The 20,293-nt window shown below is 37.9% G+C and overlaps 1 protein-coding gene across 3 annotated transcripts; it reads right to left on the bottom strand.

Moving 5' to 3' along the window:
* Nucleotides 1–2,147: 2,147 nt before the first annotated feature.
* On the bottom strand, nt 2,148–19,608 carry ARL5B (ADP ribosylation factor like GTPase 5B). 3 transcript variants are annotated; one of them, XM_036406890.1, is made up of 8 exons: nt 19,441–19,608; nt 14,512–14,599; nt 11,866–11,926; nt 10,586–10,733; nt 8,863–8,946; nt 7,033–7,184; nt 5,077–5,116; nt 2,148–2,286 (listed from the first exon to the last, which is right to left on the bottom strand). In XM_036406890.1, exons 4-8 carry the CDS (start codon nt 10,727–10,729, stop codon nt 2,212–2,214), a joined length of 495 nt encoding a protein of 164 aa, XP_036262783.1. In that variant the 5' UTR covers nt 10,730–10,733; nt 11,866–11,926; nt 14,512–14,599; nt 19,441–19,608; the 3' UTR covers nt 2,148–2,211. The 3 variants fall into 3 exon arrangements, with proteins under 3 accessions (XP_036262783.1, XP_036262782.1, XP_036262781.1); XM_036406889.1 differs by having other exon boundaries at nt 14,512–14,650; XM_036406888.1 differs by lacking the exon at nt 14,512–14,599.
* Nucleotides 19,609–20,293: the final 685 nt, after the last annotated feature.

The following is a 20,293-nucleotide window of genomic DNA, read 5'->3' on the forward strand; positions in this document are numbered from 1 at the left end:
CTCTGCACAGGGCTTTGGAGATGGCTTCTGTGGGCTGAACAACCCACACACAAGGTGTACCCACACATCAGGGTTTGGGCATCTCCAGGTCAGCTTTCTTGGAAAACGCTTAAGTCCTGAATGCTGTGCCAGTACATCTGAGTGGCTTTGGAGACAGAATGGGATCTCAGCCTACAGATTTGGAGCACAGCTAAGCTAGGTCATGACAGCTCCCACCTGGCCCAGATGTCTAAAGATTTTTCAACTAAACTCTTAGGTACAACTTGTACATACAGGTTAACTTTTGCTTCTAGTTGTAAGTTGAGCTGCCAAAACAGATAGTGAGTTTCAAGAAGTTCTTGTTCATTGCTTCAATAGAGAATATGCTTAGAAAAGACATGAAATTATGATCTTATATACTTCACTCCCTCCTGAGATGGCCTAACACTTTTCACCACTTCTTTTCTTGTTCAGTATGGAGGATGAGCCCTTTGAGACCATACAAGTAATTTCCACCTGTAATGGAGATTGGCCAGCAGTAACTTTCAATGTGGACATAAAAATGAAGTGTGAATTATTAGGCAATACTCTTGTGAATAGTTGTAGTTATAATAAATTTTTAAAACACTGCATAAAGAGAAATACACAAATATGAGAAATGTTATACATTTTATCACTGCACAAGAAACAACATGGGCAATGAAAACCTGCTGGTGGTACTGCCCTTGGCAAGGGTTGCTATTTTGAGCACCACACTAAAAATGATCTAAATCTTGCAACAGAACTACTACTTCACTTGAATTTAGCTTTCATATGCAGCAGTATATAGTAAAGACTACAAATCATCATCACAGCTAAACACACTGCAAGATGACAGTTCAAATGTTCCAGATCCTTGAAATTTCTGAGGAGTAGCAGTGCAACAGAGCATTACAGGAGCAACTGTCACTAATCAAAGTTCAAAAAAAATCAAGCATGTCATGAGCAACAGACAGAAGTTATTATTAAAATGAAATGTGCTGGGAATTGTATTTATTCTTTTTGTTGTCTACATTCTCAGTTGCAGCAACAATAGAAAGTTTGGAATATAACTCTAATCATAAAGAATTAAGACAAAATGCCTTTAAGCTATAGAACAGCTTCAAATTTTTTAAACCTCACTGTAAGCTTTCTTCCCACTGAAGATGTGATTCAAGCTTCCTCTCCCTTATGCTGCCTCCATTTCATCTAAGCATGATCCCCACAGTTCAGGTAGTGGTACACAGCCTCTTCATTTACTGAGGCATTTTAGAAGTCTTTCAGAGAGATGCAGAAGAACACAAGCTAAAGCAGGTAAGGCACTGTTAAACTGATCCTTTCCTGCCATCTAGGGGACACAAACTAGTGTGCAACTGGAGCGATGTATTCAGTCACATCCAGGAAAACTTTCTGCATGAAATGAAATATCTCTACCCAGCAAAACAGAAATCAACTGAACTGAAGAGTAGCACACCTAGCAAGAAACAAACCCAGGATAAAGCTGCCTCTCTTGCCTGCAGGGCAGGCACACACGCTGTGTGGACAGGCTGCAGCTTTTCTAGTGCACTATCCCCTCAGAAGGAAAACAGAATCACTCAATGTTGAAAGATCATCAAGGTAATTTTAGAAGAAGTTCAAGGTTGCCCCAAAATTCCAGTTTCTACTATTAGCATTGGTATCATGGCCAGGTTTTTCTCAACCTGCTCTCCTCACTGCTGCCTTCTGGGCCCTTTCACAAGGCAGACTCTACAAAAGGAAAGAGCAAACTCAGCTAAATGCTAAGTATAGTCAAATGCACACACAAAGATCCATACAAGTTTTTTTTCCCAGTCTTTTGTTTGGATTTGTTTTGTTCTTACTGTGAAAGGGAACGGTCCACTAAAACAAACACCCTTCTCTAAAACAAACAAAGACTCACACTTCCCATGGCTGAAACGATGTGATCTTTAGGATCAAAGCTGGAGCTTCTCCGAGATGAAAGGAAGCAGGTGTCCAGCCAAGATGTTCTGTGCACTGGCTACAGCTGCACATGATGTAGGGCCCCCATTCTGCCCCAGTGAACAGACTGGAGATGAAATGAAAGTGACAAGGCTACACTGCAGCAATACCTCTTCACCACAGAGCACTCACAAACAAAAACCCCATCCAACTTCACAGAACAACTCAATTTTATTTTTATGACAAATATTTTGAGCAGCTGTGCCCAAGTCCTCTTCACCTTACTGCGTGCAGTGTGTTTAAAGATCTGGAAAGAAACCCTGCTTTGGGAATCCTGAACCTCTTTGTCACCTAGACAAAAAGTAAAAAAACATAAACAAATAAAGAGCCATGTGCCAACCAATTTACAGCAGTACAACATAATTGTGCATAGGACAGACACCATAAATTCTTGAACTTAAGGTGATTAACATTGTTCTTTGTGAACAGCATATTAAACACAGAATACTTTTAGAGTGCAAAACTACTGCAAGATATTTACTACATTCAAATTAGCAAACATAATGCGGTCTTTGGCAATGCAAAGACACACACAGTATTTATTCTAAGGCAACCTTTAAAAATATTATGATCAAATCACTTTTAGTTCAACAGGCTCCAAAGTTATTAAAAATAGCCCCCCCAAAATTCCATACCAAGGTGTTTTTCCCCAAAAAAATAATGGTAAAAAAAATCATAGCAATAGTGCTGTGAACAAACCAGTACCATCAATGGAAAACTGTTGCAGAAAATGAAGTAGATAGGTGATAACAATCATAGCATTTGTTAGGAATGCTTTATTCTGTAAAGATACTCAAAGGTCTTGAGTGCTAACAAATTAAAAGAAACATCCATTATTCTGATATTCTAATGTCTACAACCAGACCATTTCCTCCTAATCAAAGCTATATGTATTACCTCAGGTAAGACTGGATTTAGTAATCAAACTATAGATTTACAAAAGATTTTAGCTAGAAAGCATTAAATACAAAATCATACCTTTAAAAAAAAACCAAAAGGGCAATACAACCAGCTAGTGCTCTCTTTAGGTATTCAGGACTACATTCTGAATAATATAATTTCAGTTTGCAATTTAAATTTATTTTCAGGTTTATTTTTAAGTCACCAAACAAGAAACGTCATTCATTCGTCAAATCATACTATCATTTTATTTTTTTCCTTTATAATTTGCTTCCTTAAGAGCAAAACAAATCTTATTTTCACACATTAAAACAGCTGAACATCACAGCAAGCAGCTTTAATATCAATTTTAACCTTGCCTTGCATTCATCTTTTTTCTTTATACAATACTTTTTGCTGACTTTAATTATTTTCTGAACATTTTGACTTGACACTCAATGTAGTCCTAAATGTGACTTTTTCTAACTGGCAGTAATACACAACTTCATTCAACCAATCACTGTTTCCACACGTATTCAAAGTCTTTCCAACACTTACAACAATATATTTGCTGATACTTTTAAACTTTCATTAAGTTTTATTTAAATAAAATGGAAGCAAATTGAAATTTACAAAGCTTAAAATTTTATTAAAGAAAATTCAGTGTGCTTAAATTTTCAAAACAAGATTAAACAAAAACATTTTGTCATCAAAGGCCTACAGTCAGTTTGCAAAACAGTTCAGGTAACCAAACTCCATGTGGCCTTTAGGCATGCAGAAGTGCAGAATGATACTTCTGGAAAACCTGCCAAGCATTTAGATAGGCTGGGTACCTGACTGCTGCTGGGACTTTGCTAGGAACTGGGTGTCCACTATCGGTTTTGATTTGTTGGTTTTGTTTTTTTTAATCCTCATGTGGGGTTTTCTGGGGGACTGGTGGTTAGGTTTATTTGATACTTAATGTTCTCAATTAACTCCATATCTTTAGATTATCTTTAGATTTAACTTAATTCCCTTCAAATTGAAGTAATAGTTACTGGGTCCACTCTTTCACCACCCGTCTTTCAAATTTCAGGTGAAGGAACCTAACTCAAACACTGTCAAAAGTTCTCTGCTTGTGCAAATAAGACCAAAAACAAAAATGAAGGCAAAATAATTTCTCTGTAACAGAATCTGAAAACATGTATGATAGTAGATAAATAAATGTCAAGATTAGCTTCACTCTGAAGTCTACAGATACAGCACCATGGTTTTGTTTTGTTTATAGATCTGGCTTCCCTTTTGATTTTGTATTCATTTAAAAAACAGCACTCTCACTAAAAGGTGAGGAAGGTTCATGTATAGAGAATTTAAAATTTTAACAGAATACAGCAAGTCTACACATAACACTGGCTGCTGTGATTCCAAATTTAATTACCCATTTATCTTTGAAAAGTTATTCAAGTTCTAAATGACTACACCAGCACTTAGTAATAATATTTTTATGCACTGTACAGAGATGTACCTTCAAGTAGAAGAATATAAGAATGTCCTAGAACTACATACCAGAGAAACTGAGATTGAAACAGATTTCTTTTAAGGCAGAAGTTCCATTGTATATCAGATTGAAAGCCACCACAATATTAACTATAACTAGTTCATTAAGCACTTAAAAATTTGCATTCATAACCATTAATTCTCGTGCTGACTAGAACTCTACTAACATTCCAGGAAGTCCAGCTGGAGATATGGTTATCCTTTGAGGTTAAAGCTATGGCAGAGTAAAGTTAACCTAAACACTATTTTTAATTATTAAATAAAATGTGCTCATTTATGTTAGTAAGTTATACAACTATTTAGAAAGAGGAAATATGAAATATTGACAATGACAAAAGAGATTTTAAAAAGCTATCATTGAAAAAGTTAGAATTCATATTCAGAGGAATTTCAATGCTTAAAAACAGATTCACATATGTTCATCCAGTTGAAGATTAGTGTATTAAAAAAAGTTAAGAAAATACTTTTGTGTTTCAGTTCAACTGCGCTTGATTCAAGCACAGCTTAGAGGTTGGCTGATATAAATTAAACATTGGTCACTGCCTCAGCAGCCAAAAGTACAGAAAAATGTACATGTTCACAGGATAAATAGAAGTCTCTTCTTTTGGAGGAATAACAAAAAAAAAAAAAGAAAAAAAAAGGAAAAAAAAAAAAAAGCTATCTCACTCCAATACGGGAAGTCATCCACTCCAAGCCTTGGCATAATCTGAAAGATAAAAGATGTTATACTTGGTACAAGTTCTATTCCAGCATCTTGAAGGTATTTTCTACTTGTTTTTATGTGTAAAAACAGCTACTTAAAATAAATTAAATCAACTGGAAATGGGATTGAAAGCTGAAGAGAGTAACCAGTGTTTTAAACTAAGTCTACTTAGGCTTTAGCCACATGAAAATGGTCAAGCATTCTATATTATTGAAGCTTGGCAATACTTCAAATTTTTTTCTCCTTGTAAACCTAAAAGACACTATCCTTAAATGCTTACTTGCAAGTACATGAAAAGAAAAAAGTTTTTCTTGCTCTACAGAAAGCTAGACCTTTACATACTAATATTAAAAGATAAAGGGCAGGGTATCCAGACTGAATTGTTTCATGAAAAGACAGTATATCAAAATTATATTACAAAATTAAAAGTGTGTTTATATTGAATACTAAGACTGCATGGGATCTAATCTGCTTTCTAACCCAATTTGCATCTCTATTTAAAAGTCTTCCATTTTAGAAGATAGATTTTCCCTTGATTTTTCAGGGATCTAATTACCTAATTTTTACCCTTTTGAGCTTTACCTTTGTCCAGTAAATCAGTGTTTAGCTATCCAATAATGCTAGCTTCACTCACATCAAGTTGATCCCGCCCCCCCCCAGATTTTTGTCAGATTTTCTCAAGGAAGACTCAGCTCAGCTATCTTAACTCTAGGAATGTTTTTTCTAAGTTCATCTCACTACTGTCATAAAGTATTCTAAATATCCTTTGCTTTTGGTTTTACAATACAAAAGAAGCAGCCTAGGATAGCCATTGTTTCTAAACTAAACCTCATATTTATTAATTATTATTTTCCTTCAAATGTCAAGGAACATTTGACATTTGGTTGAAGATCTTAGTTAGTCCATAAACTGTGTACTCAAAAGTGACTTTAGCAAAACTGGTAGAAGGAAAGTAGAGTTAACTCTTAGACCGAAATACAACCACCCCATAAAAAGCCCCCCACTTGCTTCTCACTAACACATTTCACCTGAAGGAAGTTAATGCCACCATTCACTCTACAAGACATCTCCATGACATTAGATAATACTTCATGCTAGAAAGTGAGGTAGATGCTCTCCCTTCCTAAATACCCAGCTGGATTCACTGTTTTTGATGTCACAAGACCACAGTATTGTAAAAGTTGTACAACACAGCTAAAAAGAAACCTAAATACCACACATTACAAGACTGCTTTAAAAACCAAGATGAAAAATTAGCACACTTCACATGATACAAGCAAGACATTATCCAACCTGGTAGAAGGTATCCAAAAATCCAAATTTTATTTTTTTATATTTACAGACTAAGGATCTAAGGCTAGCCCAGCATTCCATTTTAGTAATTGTTAGCGTAAGGTATGCAAATTTCAAAATTAGCAACATTAGCTAGATATAAACAAAGTGTAATATTGGTAAAAAAATTGTTTTATGACAGATCTATGTAACTTTTCATCAAAAACTATGTTTCAATGCTAATCAAAAAAGTCAACCAATCAAAAAAACCCTGAACACCTCAACCTCCCAGCTTAGAAGCTTTCTGTAGTTTAGAATATGAAGGAAGAGAACAGTAGCTTATTTCTTCAAATACAGAAAGACACACAAGAGTAAGAGAGTAGCACAGAGAGAGTAGACAGCTATGTCAACAGCTACATACTTAGGTGGAGGGGTGGCATATGGTTTTTGGTTTGGGGTTTTTAACAACAAATGGAAGACGTTCATATGAATTTGGAGCACAAGGTTCAATTGCGAAAAAGAAAAATTCAAAATATCCCTCTGACAGCAAAGTTCAGAACTTTCAAAAATCCACTTTGGTGTCAGCAGGCTTCTAAATCAGTATCCTCATTGACCAGGAATTGCCCTAGTAAGCAGCAAGCACTTACCCCTCTCCTGTCAGAGCACAGCAGGACTGGATGTGCCACGGGTGATCCTTTATGGAGCTGAGGGTGAGGTACGCGGATATCTCGGCAGCCGTCATGCAGCCTTTCATGTCCTGCTTGTTTGCAAAGATGAGAACCGCAGCCTTCCGTAAATCCTGGGAATCATTCAGAGGACTCAGTTATTACACAGAGCTAAAAGGCTATTGTGCTAACTTCATTTGTTCAAAGAACTGTATCCAAGCTAATCAACAATTACACTGGAGCGTGGAGCTTTAACTGTCTTACTACACGAAATATTTGTTACAGTAAGACTAAAAAACTAATTTATCCAGAAGTGTTCACCACCACAGAGAATCAAATTGTTTGGTGTTGACCACATGTTCATACATAACTAATGAAAGTCTTGTCAAAATACATTTTATAATGCTCCAAACCACTCAGCCAGTGGAATTATTTCTGGTTAAGTACTGCAAGTCCCATACAATACAAAAACCACTATTCAAATAGAAAAGTCTGCTAGATACCAGTCCCTTGAAATTCCTTCAACTTCATAAAAAAGTTCTGTATTGATTAAAGCAGTTATAATTTAAGAAGGCTTTCCAAATTCCTAAAAGTTTAACCCTAGTCTTCCAAAAAGGGAGTTTTAATAATGCTGCATCAGCTTTAATAACTAATTAAAATGGTTTTGTTTCAGCATAGAATTTAGCATTCAAAACAGGTAAGAACTAGAATGTATGGCTTTAAAAGAGCAGAAGGGTAAAGACATCTAATACTCAGGAAGCTGACAGTTGCAACTAAAAGTGTTCAATACACTTCAATGCATGTTAAATTTTGAGAGTATTTTTCCACCAATAGAAAAAAAAACAGAAAACAACAAAGCTTTATGATCTACAGCTGAAAATTCAACCCTACAAGTAGCCCAGTCTAGGCCTACCAACTGATTTCAAAAGATGGTAGATCACTATTTTTTAAAGAGTTTGAGACTGGAAACCAAAAAACTACATGGGAAAACTTCAGCACAAGAAGCAATTTTTCCACCTTTTTTGGTAGTGAATTTACTCCTTACTATTAGACCCAAACTACAATTAACATTAAACTGCAAAGCAAAAACTCACTTATGTGAAACACAAGTCTCTGAGAGAAGTTAACTCAAAAGGATTACTTGAACTGTACTAAATCTTTTTCTTTCAAAAATGAAGGAGAATATTTGGATTTAAAACAATCTCAATTTGGCTTCAGAGTGATCACAAAAGGTTTTAACATATTTTACCTAAGCAAATGTACAAGTTAATTTAGGATGTTTGAGTGAGTTGACTCAAGGCTGAACAGTCCCTAGGCCAACATATAATAAAAATACAAATAAATAATTCTGAAGGAAAATGAACTAAAATTAATTTTCTCATAGTATGATATATACTCCTTAATTTTAAGGAACAGGATTAGAACAAACAAAAAAAGGTAGGCAATTTCATTTCTCTAAAATAAAAACAAAAAAAAAAAGTTTCTTGAAATTTCAGCCATTTAACTGAACTAGTCAGTGGTAAAGGACAACAATACCAAGTTACATTAATATGAAGCATAACATATTTTATAAGTTCAAAATTTGCAAAGTAAAGATTGATTTGATTACAATCAAGCAAGTCCTATTAGAAGGGTGCTTCATAATAATTTTTCTCCTTATTTATAACTTACATGGTTTTAAAATGTGATCAACATGAATGCACACTTATTCTAAATTTTTTTTTCTGATGGCATTATTTTTGTTAACATAGGAAACATGAAATGTTATTTAACTGTTCTCAACAAAACTATTATCCCAACTCCCCACCATACCTCATGAGCCAGCATTCTATAAAGTTCTTCTTTTGTAATAGAAAGTCGCTCTCTATCAATGCTGTCAACAACCAGAATGATGAACTAGGGAAAAACACCAATAGTATAAAATGTAAATAAAAACTACAAATTACAGAAAGCACAATTTCAAGAGACCACTACCATTAGTCTTCCTACAAAAGAGACAGACACTTTCAGAGGACACCATAAAAGAGAAAGTGACAAAAGAGAGAAAAGAGAGTAGCAAAAAAGGAGAATTAGAAATCACTGCTATAATTCTCCAACATATTCTCCAAATCACTTTGCTTTATAAAATTAAAGTGATTCATTAGCCACTAAAAATGACCACAAAGTATGAAAACCTTAGTCAATTTAATGCTGCTGTGACTTTGAGATGCCTAGCAGATGAGGTGGAACAGTAATAGAATTATTCATATGAGGGAGGTTAGGATTAGCATAGTAAACAGATCTCTTTTCTTCCTCAACTGCTTCCAGCAGACAAAGCTTCTAAGTAAAGGGAAAGTTCTTCTTTCCAAGTACTACAAGGCACTGGATTTCAAACACTTGCTAGACAGAATACGAAAAATATCCCAAAAGTATCAGAAAAATAATATATGCATCTCTCCAAATTCCAAAATCAGATACTCAAGGGATAAATGCCAAGAACTTATTGCTCTATACCAGATAATGCTGGTAGAAGTCTCTTTATCTTCACGTGTTTCTTAGATGTAGCTGCACTTCTCCACATAACATAAAACATTAGTCCAAAATACTAGAGATGAAGTTTGAGATGTCATTATCAGGCTTACAGTAGATCTAGGATGGATCACTGATCTCACCTCTCTTCAAGAGCATAGGAAAAGATACAGAAAAAGGAAGAGATAAAAACCCTGATTTTACAAGAGGATGGAATCTTATATAGTGAGTAATATCTAGAAGAGGTCTCTGCTTTTAGTAGAAATGGTAAGAAATGAAGTCTAGAATATTTTACATCAGTGTAGATGTCTCAAAAAGAGTCCTCAGTGATTATATGTGCCTTTTTGTATTGATAACCTCTTGGCCTCAAAAAGACTGCCACAAAAAAACAAACCCCACAAGTCAACTGTTGCCGAATTCTTCTCCAACCTTTCCAGCAACAGCAGCTCTGCCAGTACCTCACGAGCAGTGCACAGCAAGACTTTCCTTCCTCCTCTGGATAAAAGCTATGAGCTGATGAGCTGTTTAAATACTGCTGCCTAGGCTTAGAGAAAGTTTCATTCCTTTATTCCTTATTCCTTGTTTCCTCATTTCCTCCTAATTATCATTATTTCAAAACCATTTCAGACTGGATGTACAGAAGTCCAGTTGACCACTGCAAATCATCACAAAATTTTCAAGTTACATTTCAAAATTTTCCTTTTATTCTATTTAAAAAAGCAAGCAAAAATCTGATCTAAAATGCATTTCATTATCATTTGATTGCCTAGGAAAAATCTAACTTCACAGTTTATAGCATAGATCAAATAACACTACAGTGAAGTATACAGAAAAAATACTTCAAATATTACCAGAAAAATGGCTGCATACCAGAGATACCTCACACTTTTTGGATTTATTCTCCCTTATTAGAATTTAAAAACAGTACAGCTGCAATCTCTACAAAAATCTATAAATATTCCTAATAAATAAATATAATTTCAAGCAAACTTATTCAATTTGCAGATTTCAAATCATCTTCTCATACCTCTGTGTTTGAATAATAGGTATTCCACGATGACCGTAATGATTCTTGTCCTCCAATATCCCACATTAAGAAATGAGTGTTTTTCACCACTATTTCTTCTACATTGCTTCCTATGGTTGGAGAAGTATGAACCACTTCATTCATTAAGCTAAAGAAAACGATATCACACCATAAAGATCAGTCAGCAAAATCCACAAGGCTTGTTAGAGTTCAGTTATCACAATTTTGTTGTAAAAAAGTAAATATGTGTAACTGACAAAAAATATTTTAAAATCAGGCATATTTTAAAAAAGCTATACATTTGAACTTTAGAAAGCAGTGACTGTAGTCATGCTTAAAGAAAACAGCAAGGAAAAATAAGTACATAAAAGGCATAACAAATGGTGAAGTGTTATAGAGGACTGTCTTTCTAAAGTAATATCATTAACAGACACTTAAAATGCATTTGTTTTAAAGCAGGAGCTGCCATTCTAAAGATGCCAAACACAAAACCACTAAACTGTGCAAAATAAAAATTGGAATATAATTTTATCAAAGCACTCTACTTAGTAACTAGATATTAAATCTCAAAGGACCGTTTGGTTACATAGCTGAAGAATTCTCAGTTCCACCTTTAAGCTTGCTCAAAATGCTCACAAATAGAAAGTCTTTTTAGAAAGCATATGCTGCTTTACTATCCAAATATAAGGATATTAATTTATCTATACTCTCCTTCTTTTCCACAATTACAATAGTAATTATGCTCCTGACAACACTCTTGAATTTATTATTTATTCTTGTAATGCTGCCAAGATTTGGGTGCAATGATGCTATTGAAAATGAGTAAGGTAGGATCTGGGAAAGCTGAAATATTATTTTTAGGAATTCTCTATCACAAATTTTAGACACTGGAATTAAGAAACGTTTGGAAACCTTTTCAGATTTTTGAAGCATGGCTGGAATTTCCATTAATTTAAAAATCATGTTCTTTTCTGAATTACTAGAAACAGGATTATTTTTATGAATACAAATTCAGACAGGCTTTCATGGGAAAAAAAATTGCAGTTCACTTTGTGCTTGGATGTACAAATTGTTATCGATTTATAGTTCAGTTTTAAAGCACAGCAGTTCCTTCACTTATCCTTTAAACATTTACTCTGTTGTAACTCATTCCATGAATGTACAAATTGTGATCTAGAACCCCAGAGAGATTACACCGGGTTACAAAGCTGAATTTTCAAAGATTAAACAGTGACAAGTAAAAAAATGCAAACAGAAAAACAATTAGTTCATATACTTACAACTGGTAAAGAATAGTAGTCTTTCCAGCATTATCAAGTCCCACTATGATTACTTTGTGCTCTGCATATTAAAAATAAAAAATTTAAAAAAAGAAAAAAGACGACAAAAATAAATTAGTGACACAGCAATAATTATAATTCTGGTTAATCACTCTCCCTTACTGAAGAATGCAACTGCTTGTTTCCTTTATATCAACACCTTACACAGATTAGTGGTGACTTCAGGACAGAAAAAACACCGAACAAAGCCCCATCTTCTCTTGAGACCCCAGCTTCAGGAAAAGCCAGCATTGGAAATCTAATAAAGGTATGGTTACTAGTGATTACTTAATCTACAACATCTAGTTTTAGAAAGAAAAGGAAAATGAAAAAATATAATCCATAGCAGTGTATCATGCTAAGAACACCAGCAATATCCAAAGACTGCAAAAGGTATTACCCTAACTTTCAAGGATCAATAATAACCATTTATTAAGGTACCACCATTGTTCACACAGTAAAATCTAAGAGGAAACTATATTTTGAATAGGCCACAGATTCTAATTTTGCAACTTTTGAACTGAGAAGTCACAGAATGATAGAATGGTCAAGGCTGGAAGACACTTCTCGAGGTCATCTGGTTGAACCTCTTTGCTGAACCAGGCCCACACAGCCAGTGGCATAGGACCACGTTCAGATAGGGTTTTAATATATCCAAGATGGAAACTCCACAGCCTCCCTGGACAGCCTGGGTTATTGCTCAGTGACCCTCACAATGAAAAAGTGTTTCCTGATGTTCAGAGGGAACTTGTGTGTTTCACTTTGTGCCCACTGCCCAGTCCTGTGATTGGGCACCACTAAGACAAGTCTGGCTCTGCCCTCTTTGCACCTCTTTTTCTCATATGTGAGATGCTCCAGTACCTCATCACCCCTGCAGCCCATCACTGGACTCTCTCTTGTACTGAGGAGCCCAGAACTGGACGTGGTACTCCAGGTGAGGCCTCATCAGTGCTGAGCACAAAGGACAAATCATCTGCCCCAACCTGCTGTAAAGTCCAACATCCAAAATAGTGATCTCGCAATTGCTGCAATACTGTTTGTTTCCAGGCACAGGGGAGACAAAACAGAAATCAACCAAATAAACAAAATCAGTAAAAAAGTCCTCCAGAATTTATATGCTTCTCTGTAAATAATTTCTCTTGGAATTTCAAATCCAGTATCACAGCCACTTAGAATGGTGGTTCTTTTGCTACATGTATGCTACAGCATACTGATCCAATTACTGACAAAAATAAGCAAACCACTTGAGAGTGAAAAATTTGCAAATGGATACATAAAAACTCTGTGAACAAGCTCACTTTTAAAGAGATAACATTTGCAATTCTAGGGCACTTATTTCAAAGCAAAACATGGTTCACAGTTTAAAGATTTCCTACAAAATACCACACTTGATCTACAGGATCAAACAAGTTAGTAGATCAGAAGATCTATTGAAAGTATCAAATTGATGGGTTTTTTCCCCCAAAAGTAGGTGGTTTAAGGAAAAATTGAAGCATTTTGGTTAAAAATCTATTTATATATAGTAACCTAGGTCTTTTATACTGAATATTACTGGAATAAAGCATTTTCTTCAAAACTTTTATAAGTTTTGCTGTGCAACAGGATCATAACAGATGGTAAAATGTATTTCCCTGTGCCAGTTCCCCTACTACTGCATCCTGTAAACACATGCTAAGAAAAGAACATTTCTTGACTGTAAATGCAGGAGTACTTTTAGCCCCACTAACAGCAGAATCAGTAATTAATAACCTCTCCCAATACATAAATAGTATGAAATTCTCTCTACTTTCAAGGCTAATAAATAATGCCTAGTACCTTGACTGTCCATCTCTTCCTCAAATATAATTAAATGTAGAGAGCTTTCAAAGGTCCAAACACAGAAATGCCCTCCCGTTTTTTTCAAACCAAACATGTTGCCAACTATTGCCAGGAAGATGCAGCATTCTGCATCTACTTTTGCAGCATTCTGTTTAAGTTATTTTCAAGAAAGAAAAGAAATTCCAGTCAGGCATTACACTGCTCTCTCATCTTATCAGAACACGTCATCTTAGGCACGAATGATTGGAGGGTTGGATGATACAACATCACACTAAGTAATGAGGAAAAAAACTACATTGAGATGGCTGCTTTTGAAAGCCACTGAAGTGTGAATGGTCCAACACTAACTGGGAAAAAAAAGGCACACCTTATCTGTGTTACTTCATAGTCAGATGGTGTTCCATACAGTGATTGAATGAGCACAAACAATAAACAGTCACACAAGTGTCAATTAATAGTGATCTTGGCATGAAAATTGTAAGATGAAATCATGGATATTTCATACAAGTAGCAGATTCCAGAACTATAGTAATGGAAACTCCTCACTTACAAACATATTCAAAAATTGACTTTCTGTCTCGTTTGATGAAAACAAAAAATTTACATATAGATGTCCATTAGAGGAACAACACGTGAGCTTAAAAACTACCAAACTAAGACAGAACAGAATTTTAGCATGACAGCTACTTGTTTACAAGAGTAACTAGGAGAAGACAGATGCCACATTTAGGAGGAAGGACCATTACTGGGTAAATCATAGGCAGTGATTTATTTGTGTTCTGTACTTACAGACTAACCCAAGTTTCTCCCTTTCACTGGCTGGTACTCAAACTCAGTTTAGGTTGTATTTATGAATATCTTCCCAGTCCACCATGTTCTTGGCAAAAGAAGAAGAAAATCCATAACAAAGTTGAGCGAGCAGAAGAGTCTTTATTAATCACGTAGGAAAAGGGAGGGAAGATGGGGAAAGTAGAAGTAGGCATATGCAGGGGAAAAAAACAGAAGACAGTATTAGACTACTCCTTAAAAGAATCCAAGGACTTGGTTTCATCAACCATTTCTAGCACACCGTTTAAGAAAACTGATATGTAATATGGTTTAAAAAAATCTGTGGCAGTTTAGGATTACAAAAACACAGGGCAGTGAAGATTATCTTCTGGCAGATGTTAGAAGAAAGACATAATATGCTCTTTTCTTCCTTACTCATCTATATTTCTCTATGATAAAAGGGCCCAAAACTGAAGATTCAATTCTCCCAACATGCCTTTTTCTCTGCTTTGCAAAAGATAAAAATAAAAGTAAAAAAATTCTAAATACTTTAATGATGAGACTTCTAACATATTTGGAAGAAATGACTACTGAATGAGTACCAATAGCTTTCAAGCTGTGAAACAAAATGCTCATCTGGTTCCAAAGAGCAACAGCCTTGGAGGCCTCAGAGTTGAAGACAGAATGCAGATAGAAGTGTGCTAGAAAGAAGGCAGGAGGAATAGCATAGGTCTGGAGGTCGAAAAGGTTTCAACACAAAGACTCATTTGCACATTAACAGCTAATATAGAGTCTTCTCTTAAGCACAAAAGAACTACTCAAATACATTTTGTATCCCCAGATTTGATCACAAGGAAGTAGAGAAGCTGTCAATAACTTTTAGTAGTCAGAGGAACCAAAAACCATTTGGATTTTCAGATAATGGCTTCTCCTAACCTGACTAGGAACTGCCAGTAAGGCTAAGTGAAATAAATTGTAGTTACAAAAGTTCAATTATCTTGAATTAGAGCTTACCATTACTTTTCTTAAAGCAATTTTTTAATAACTGTAGCAATTATTCAGAGCAACCTGTAAGATGCTGGATAATTACCATTCCAAAAATAAGTAAACCCCAGATTTGTGAGCTTCTCAAAGAACTCTATATACCACATAAAAAATAAGGTCTTGATAACAGTCATTTATCTTTATCAGGGTTGCTGACATTCACTTCTATTTTTAACCCACAGTTTAATTAAGAGCTATCTTGGTAATACTGATGAAATGATAAGTCAAGCAAGTTTTACTCAGACATGCATTAACACAGGCACTAACTTAATGGCTCCACCATCTATCCACACAACCACATGTTGCTTAGAAGAATGTGCCACCTGACTACTGAATCATAGCTTCAGCATTTTTGGAGCTTCGGCAGGTCATTTTTGAGTCTGATTTTTTTAAAACTTCTGAAAGTAAGTTACCAAAAGTAAATTCAACTGAACTTATGTAATTTTGCAACTAGGCTTTAAATGGCTGCAGAGAATGTTATTTTAAATAAAACAATACTTGAGTAATGTTTTTTTCTCAATTTACAAAAAAGGGAAAAATTATCACGAAGCCATTAGAAAATCACCTAGAAAAATGATAGAAGTTCATTTTAAAGCCAACTGTTTATGAGTATCTCCAGTTCACATTGTTCAATTACTACTTGATTATGAGACAATATGTATTGAGAGCTGAAAGACTTAGACACACCTCATCCTCCATGCTCTACCTGATGGAACAGAGATGGAACTTTCAAATACTTTCTTAGTTTCACCTTTCTTTTTGCCAAGTGCTGCAGGCTATCACACAACTTTCACCAGCCATGAGAACTGATACCTCACGCAGCAGATCCTATTTGCATCTTTGGAATACTCCCTCTGTACAGTCAAAATCAGTGTAAGTTACTGTGCTAATCTGCCCAAACTTCCCAGGACAGCCTGTGAATTCTACAAGGAACTATCAAGATTTGATGTAATTACAAGAGCAACCAAAATCAACTCAGAAATCAGTATGCTTTATTATTAGTAATGATATTATTTAGAGCATACAGTTGTGTTGTTGGAGAATAATTTCCCATTAGATCAAAAATTTATGTTTGAAGCAAATTTTCTAGAATGACATTTCAGTTTTAGCCATGAAAAGAAACTCACTCTCTTTTCTGTGGTAACGCAAAAAGAGGAGGCAAAAAAAACCAAAAAAAACCCAACCCAAAACAAAGCAAAAACGAAACAAAAGACAAATCCAGCACTAAACCAGGATCAGGACACATCCTAAAGTCTCTTATTGGGATAAATGCCAAAGAGTAAATATTTCATGATATTATCTCATCTATTTAACTGTGAGACTAATATTTCATTAACCATTTAAATATATGAATGTATTAGGTTTGCAATGTGAGGTTTCGATAGTGGAGAGGGCTACACAGTGTTTTCTGAGAAACTCCTAGAAACTTCTCCAATGTGTATCCAACCAATGCCAGCCAAGGCCACCAGCAACAGGTGTAATGCCTCTGGGATAACATATTTAAGATGAGAAAAAGTTGTTGCACAGGAGAAATTAAGGACAGAGAAAAAAGTAGTGAGAATACATGAGAGAAACAACTCTGCTGACTCCAAGGTTGGTGCAGAAGGAGGGGGAGGAGGTGCTGCAGGTGTCAGGGATCCACCTGCAGCCCATGGTGAGGCAGCTGTGCCCTGCAGCCAGAGGTCCATGGGGGAGCAGAGGTCCACCTGCAGCCCACAGAGGATGCCACAGTAGAGCAGGTAGATCCCAAAGGCAGCTGTGACCCCACTGGACACTCATCTTGGAGCACGATCCCAGCAACAACCTGTGGAGCTGTGGAGAGAAGGCCACTCAGGAACAGGTTTGCTGGCAGGTTTGTGACCTTGTGGGGGATCCAGACCGGAATGGCCTGTCCCTGAAGGACTGTCTCCCTGAAGGACTTGTGAAAAAGAACTTGGGTTGGAAGTGAAGTTAGTGAAGTTAGTGAAGAATTGCAGACCTTGGGAAGAACACACATTGGAGAAGCCCGAGGAGGACTGTCTCCTATGGGAAAGATGCCACACTGGAACAGGGGATGCAGTCCCCTCCATAAGGAATAAAGAGTGGCAGAGACAATCTGTGATGAACTGACCACAGCCCCTGTTCCCTCCTTCAGGGAGGTGGCAGAGAACCAAAAATAAAGCTAATCCAGGGAAAAAAAGAGGGAGGAGCGGGAAGCAGGTGTTCAGAAGATCTGGTTTTATTTCTCATTAACCTGTTCTAGTTTGATTGGTAATGAATTCTATTAATTTCACAAATTGAGTCTGTTTTGCCCATGATGGGAACTGGTGAGTGATATCTCCCTTTCCTTATCTCAATCCAGAAGCCTTTTGCTGTATTTTCTCTCCCCCTGTCCAGCTGAGGAGGGGAGTCATAGAGTTGCTTTGGTGGGCATCTGGCATCCAGCCAGGGTCACTCACAATGAAGAATAACTTTTCTTCCAGGAAATAATATACAATAACCAAGACAATGTGCTTTCCTGAAGATAAATACTGACATCATAATCTACTATAGAGGCAAATACTAAATGCCACCAGTTATCTGCTGATCACGTCCCTGCTTATAGATCTCTTTGGAGTCTTTGGAATACTTCATGGAAGAAAAGGAGCTGCAGATTGCACTACTTGATGAAAACAAAAAAAGGTACTTAATATTTTTCTGGAGGATAGGGGAAACATTGGATCTTGCCAAATAGGTTTGACAGTTTGGGGAAACAAGAAATTAGCAACAAATTCAGAAGACTTCAGGAATTATGCAGTAGGATGGTGTATGCATGAGAAAAATCAATGATCTGGGATTGGATCCCAATCCCATCCAATGAAAGACAGTTTGATACATAGATGTTAATGTGCACACACACTGAGGCTTTGATATGTACAGAATTAGACTGAGTTATGTGCAATCACAGGCAGAAAACTATTAAAGTACACCAGGTGTATCTGTCTCCAAAAACGTGCAACAGAGCATTGCACAAAAAAGGCTTATCTGCATTTTCAATAACTTTAAAGTGGAAATGAGTTTCACATTTGGAAACCTGATGAAAGAACAATTAATGAATTTATTGTTTATATTGTTTTTCCTTGAGGCCTTGAGCTTGGAGCAGGCAAAATGATGTAACTGTTACCTATTTAATTTTCTAATCAAAGCTGGCTAGGTAAACCAAAATCATTAAAACAAATAAATTAACAGATAAACCATAATTTTCTACTTTTATGATAAACATCTGAGGTAAAGGTGGTGGCAGACCTAAATTCTGAGCTCTGGATTAGAACATGAGCTGTGATTGCAGGGCTGGATGAACTGGGCAGGAGAGCATGGAAAGCGATACTATCCCCTTATGACCTTTTTATTTTTGGCTGGAGAACTGATTTTCTTGGGTCACTAACTGTATTTAACCAACATCTTTGCCAAAACACAAACAGAGCTTTACCTCGAAGGCCCCTACATGTTTGGCGTCCTTCTTTTCCTTTTAATTAAAGACTAAAACAACACGATTTTAATAACAGATCCCGACTTAAACAGGAGGCTCGGCGAAGCCCAGCGGGACCGTCACGGTCCAGCACAGCCCCAGCAGCCCGGGCCGCCGCGGACGCGGGGCGCGCACCGCCCGAAGGGCTCCTGGGTGTTTAACGCGGCCGGGGAGGAGGGGAGAGGAGGGACAACCTCGGGAACTCAAACAAAGCGACCCGGAGCATGAGGCGCCGCGGGACCAGCGCTCACGGCGCTGCACAAAGCAATGCCCAACTTTTGACCGGGCGAGCCTTCAGGGGAAGCCCGGCGAGCGGAGCCGGAGCCGGCCCCGAGCCCCCACGGCTGCCCGCGGCCCCCGCAGCCCCGCGGGCTCCACTCGCCGCCCGCCCCGCCGCCGCTTCGGGCCCGCGCGCCCACCTTGGCTACCGAAGAGGCTCCACAGCTTGGCGAAGATTAGGCCCATGCCTAGGCTCGGCTTCCCGCCGAGCGCCCGGGGCACCCCGAGCTCACCCAGGCGGCAGCAGCGGCGCCGACCCTCCCGTCTCCCTCGCGGAGGCTCCGCAGCGGCCCCGGCAGCGCCGAGCGGGCGGGCGGGCACGGGGGGGCGGGCACGCGGCGGGGCCCCGCCCCGCCAACGGCCGCACGGCCCCGCCCCCCCGGCGCGACCCGCGCGCGTCACTGCGGCGTCATGGCGGCGGCGGCAGCGTGTCAGAGGGGACAGGCCCGAGTTTTCCACCGGGGCTGGTGGAAAGCCGAGCGGTCTGCGGTCGGCACGCTCGGGAGGACGGATCCGCCCCGCAAGCGACGAATACTGCGAGGAGCGCTAGGCCCCCGCCGGCGTGGGGAGGCGCTGGCAGCGTGCCTTGGCCGGCCTTGTGTCGTGTCCTTTAGCCCGGCGGTGCTGTGGCCGGGCCACGGCCTCTGCCCTTGGGAATGGTTGAGGGTTTCAGGGCAGGCAGTGCTCCCGTGTACAGTAAAACTTGTGGAAGCAGCGGATTCGCTTTCAGGGCTGTGCTGCAGGTTCCTCTACTGAGCTTTTTCGTGGTGCCCACCTGGGTTTCCTACCAAGCAGCACCTTGGGGAGGGTCGGGAAGTGAGCACGAACCGGGCTCCGCCCTAGCGAGGGAGCCTGCGAGCACTTAGGTGCAGAAGCGGTGGAAGTACAAAGCCTGTTGCACTCGGCAGAATTTCAGAAAACAAAAAAAAACGACAACCAACCAATAAAAAAAAAAAAAAAAGGGCAAAAGGGCGGTGTCAGCAAGCAACATCT

Source organism: Molothrus ater, chromosome 1 (genome assembly GCF_012460135.2).
Source record: "Molothrus ater isolate BHLD 08-10-18 breed brown headed cowbird chromosome 1, BPBGC_Mater_1.1, whole genome shotgun sequence".
Classification (NCBI taxonomy): domain Eukaryota; kingdom Metazoa; phylum Chordata; class Aves; order Passeriformes; family Icteridae; genus Molothrus; species Molothrus ater.

Excerpts from the sequence above, each read along its gene's own strand:
- ARL5B (XM_036406888.1), bottom strand. The coding sequence starts at position 19,486 with ATGGGCCTAATCTTCGCCAAGCTGTGGAGCCTCTTCGGTAGCCAAG. Across the intron at positions 5,117-7,032 it reads TGTGCTCTGACAGGAGAGGG|ATTATGCCAAGGCTTGGAGT; the intron begins GTAAGTGCTTGC and ends TTTATCTTTCAG. Across the intron at positions 2,287-5,076 it reads GGATGACTTCCCGTATTGGA|GTGACAAAGAGGTTCAGGAT; the intron begins GTGAGATAGCTT and ends CTTTTTGTCTAG.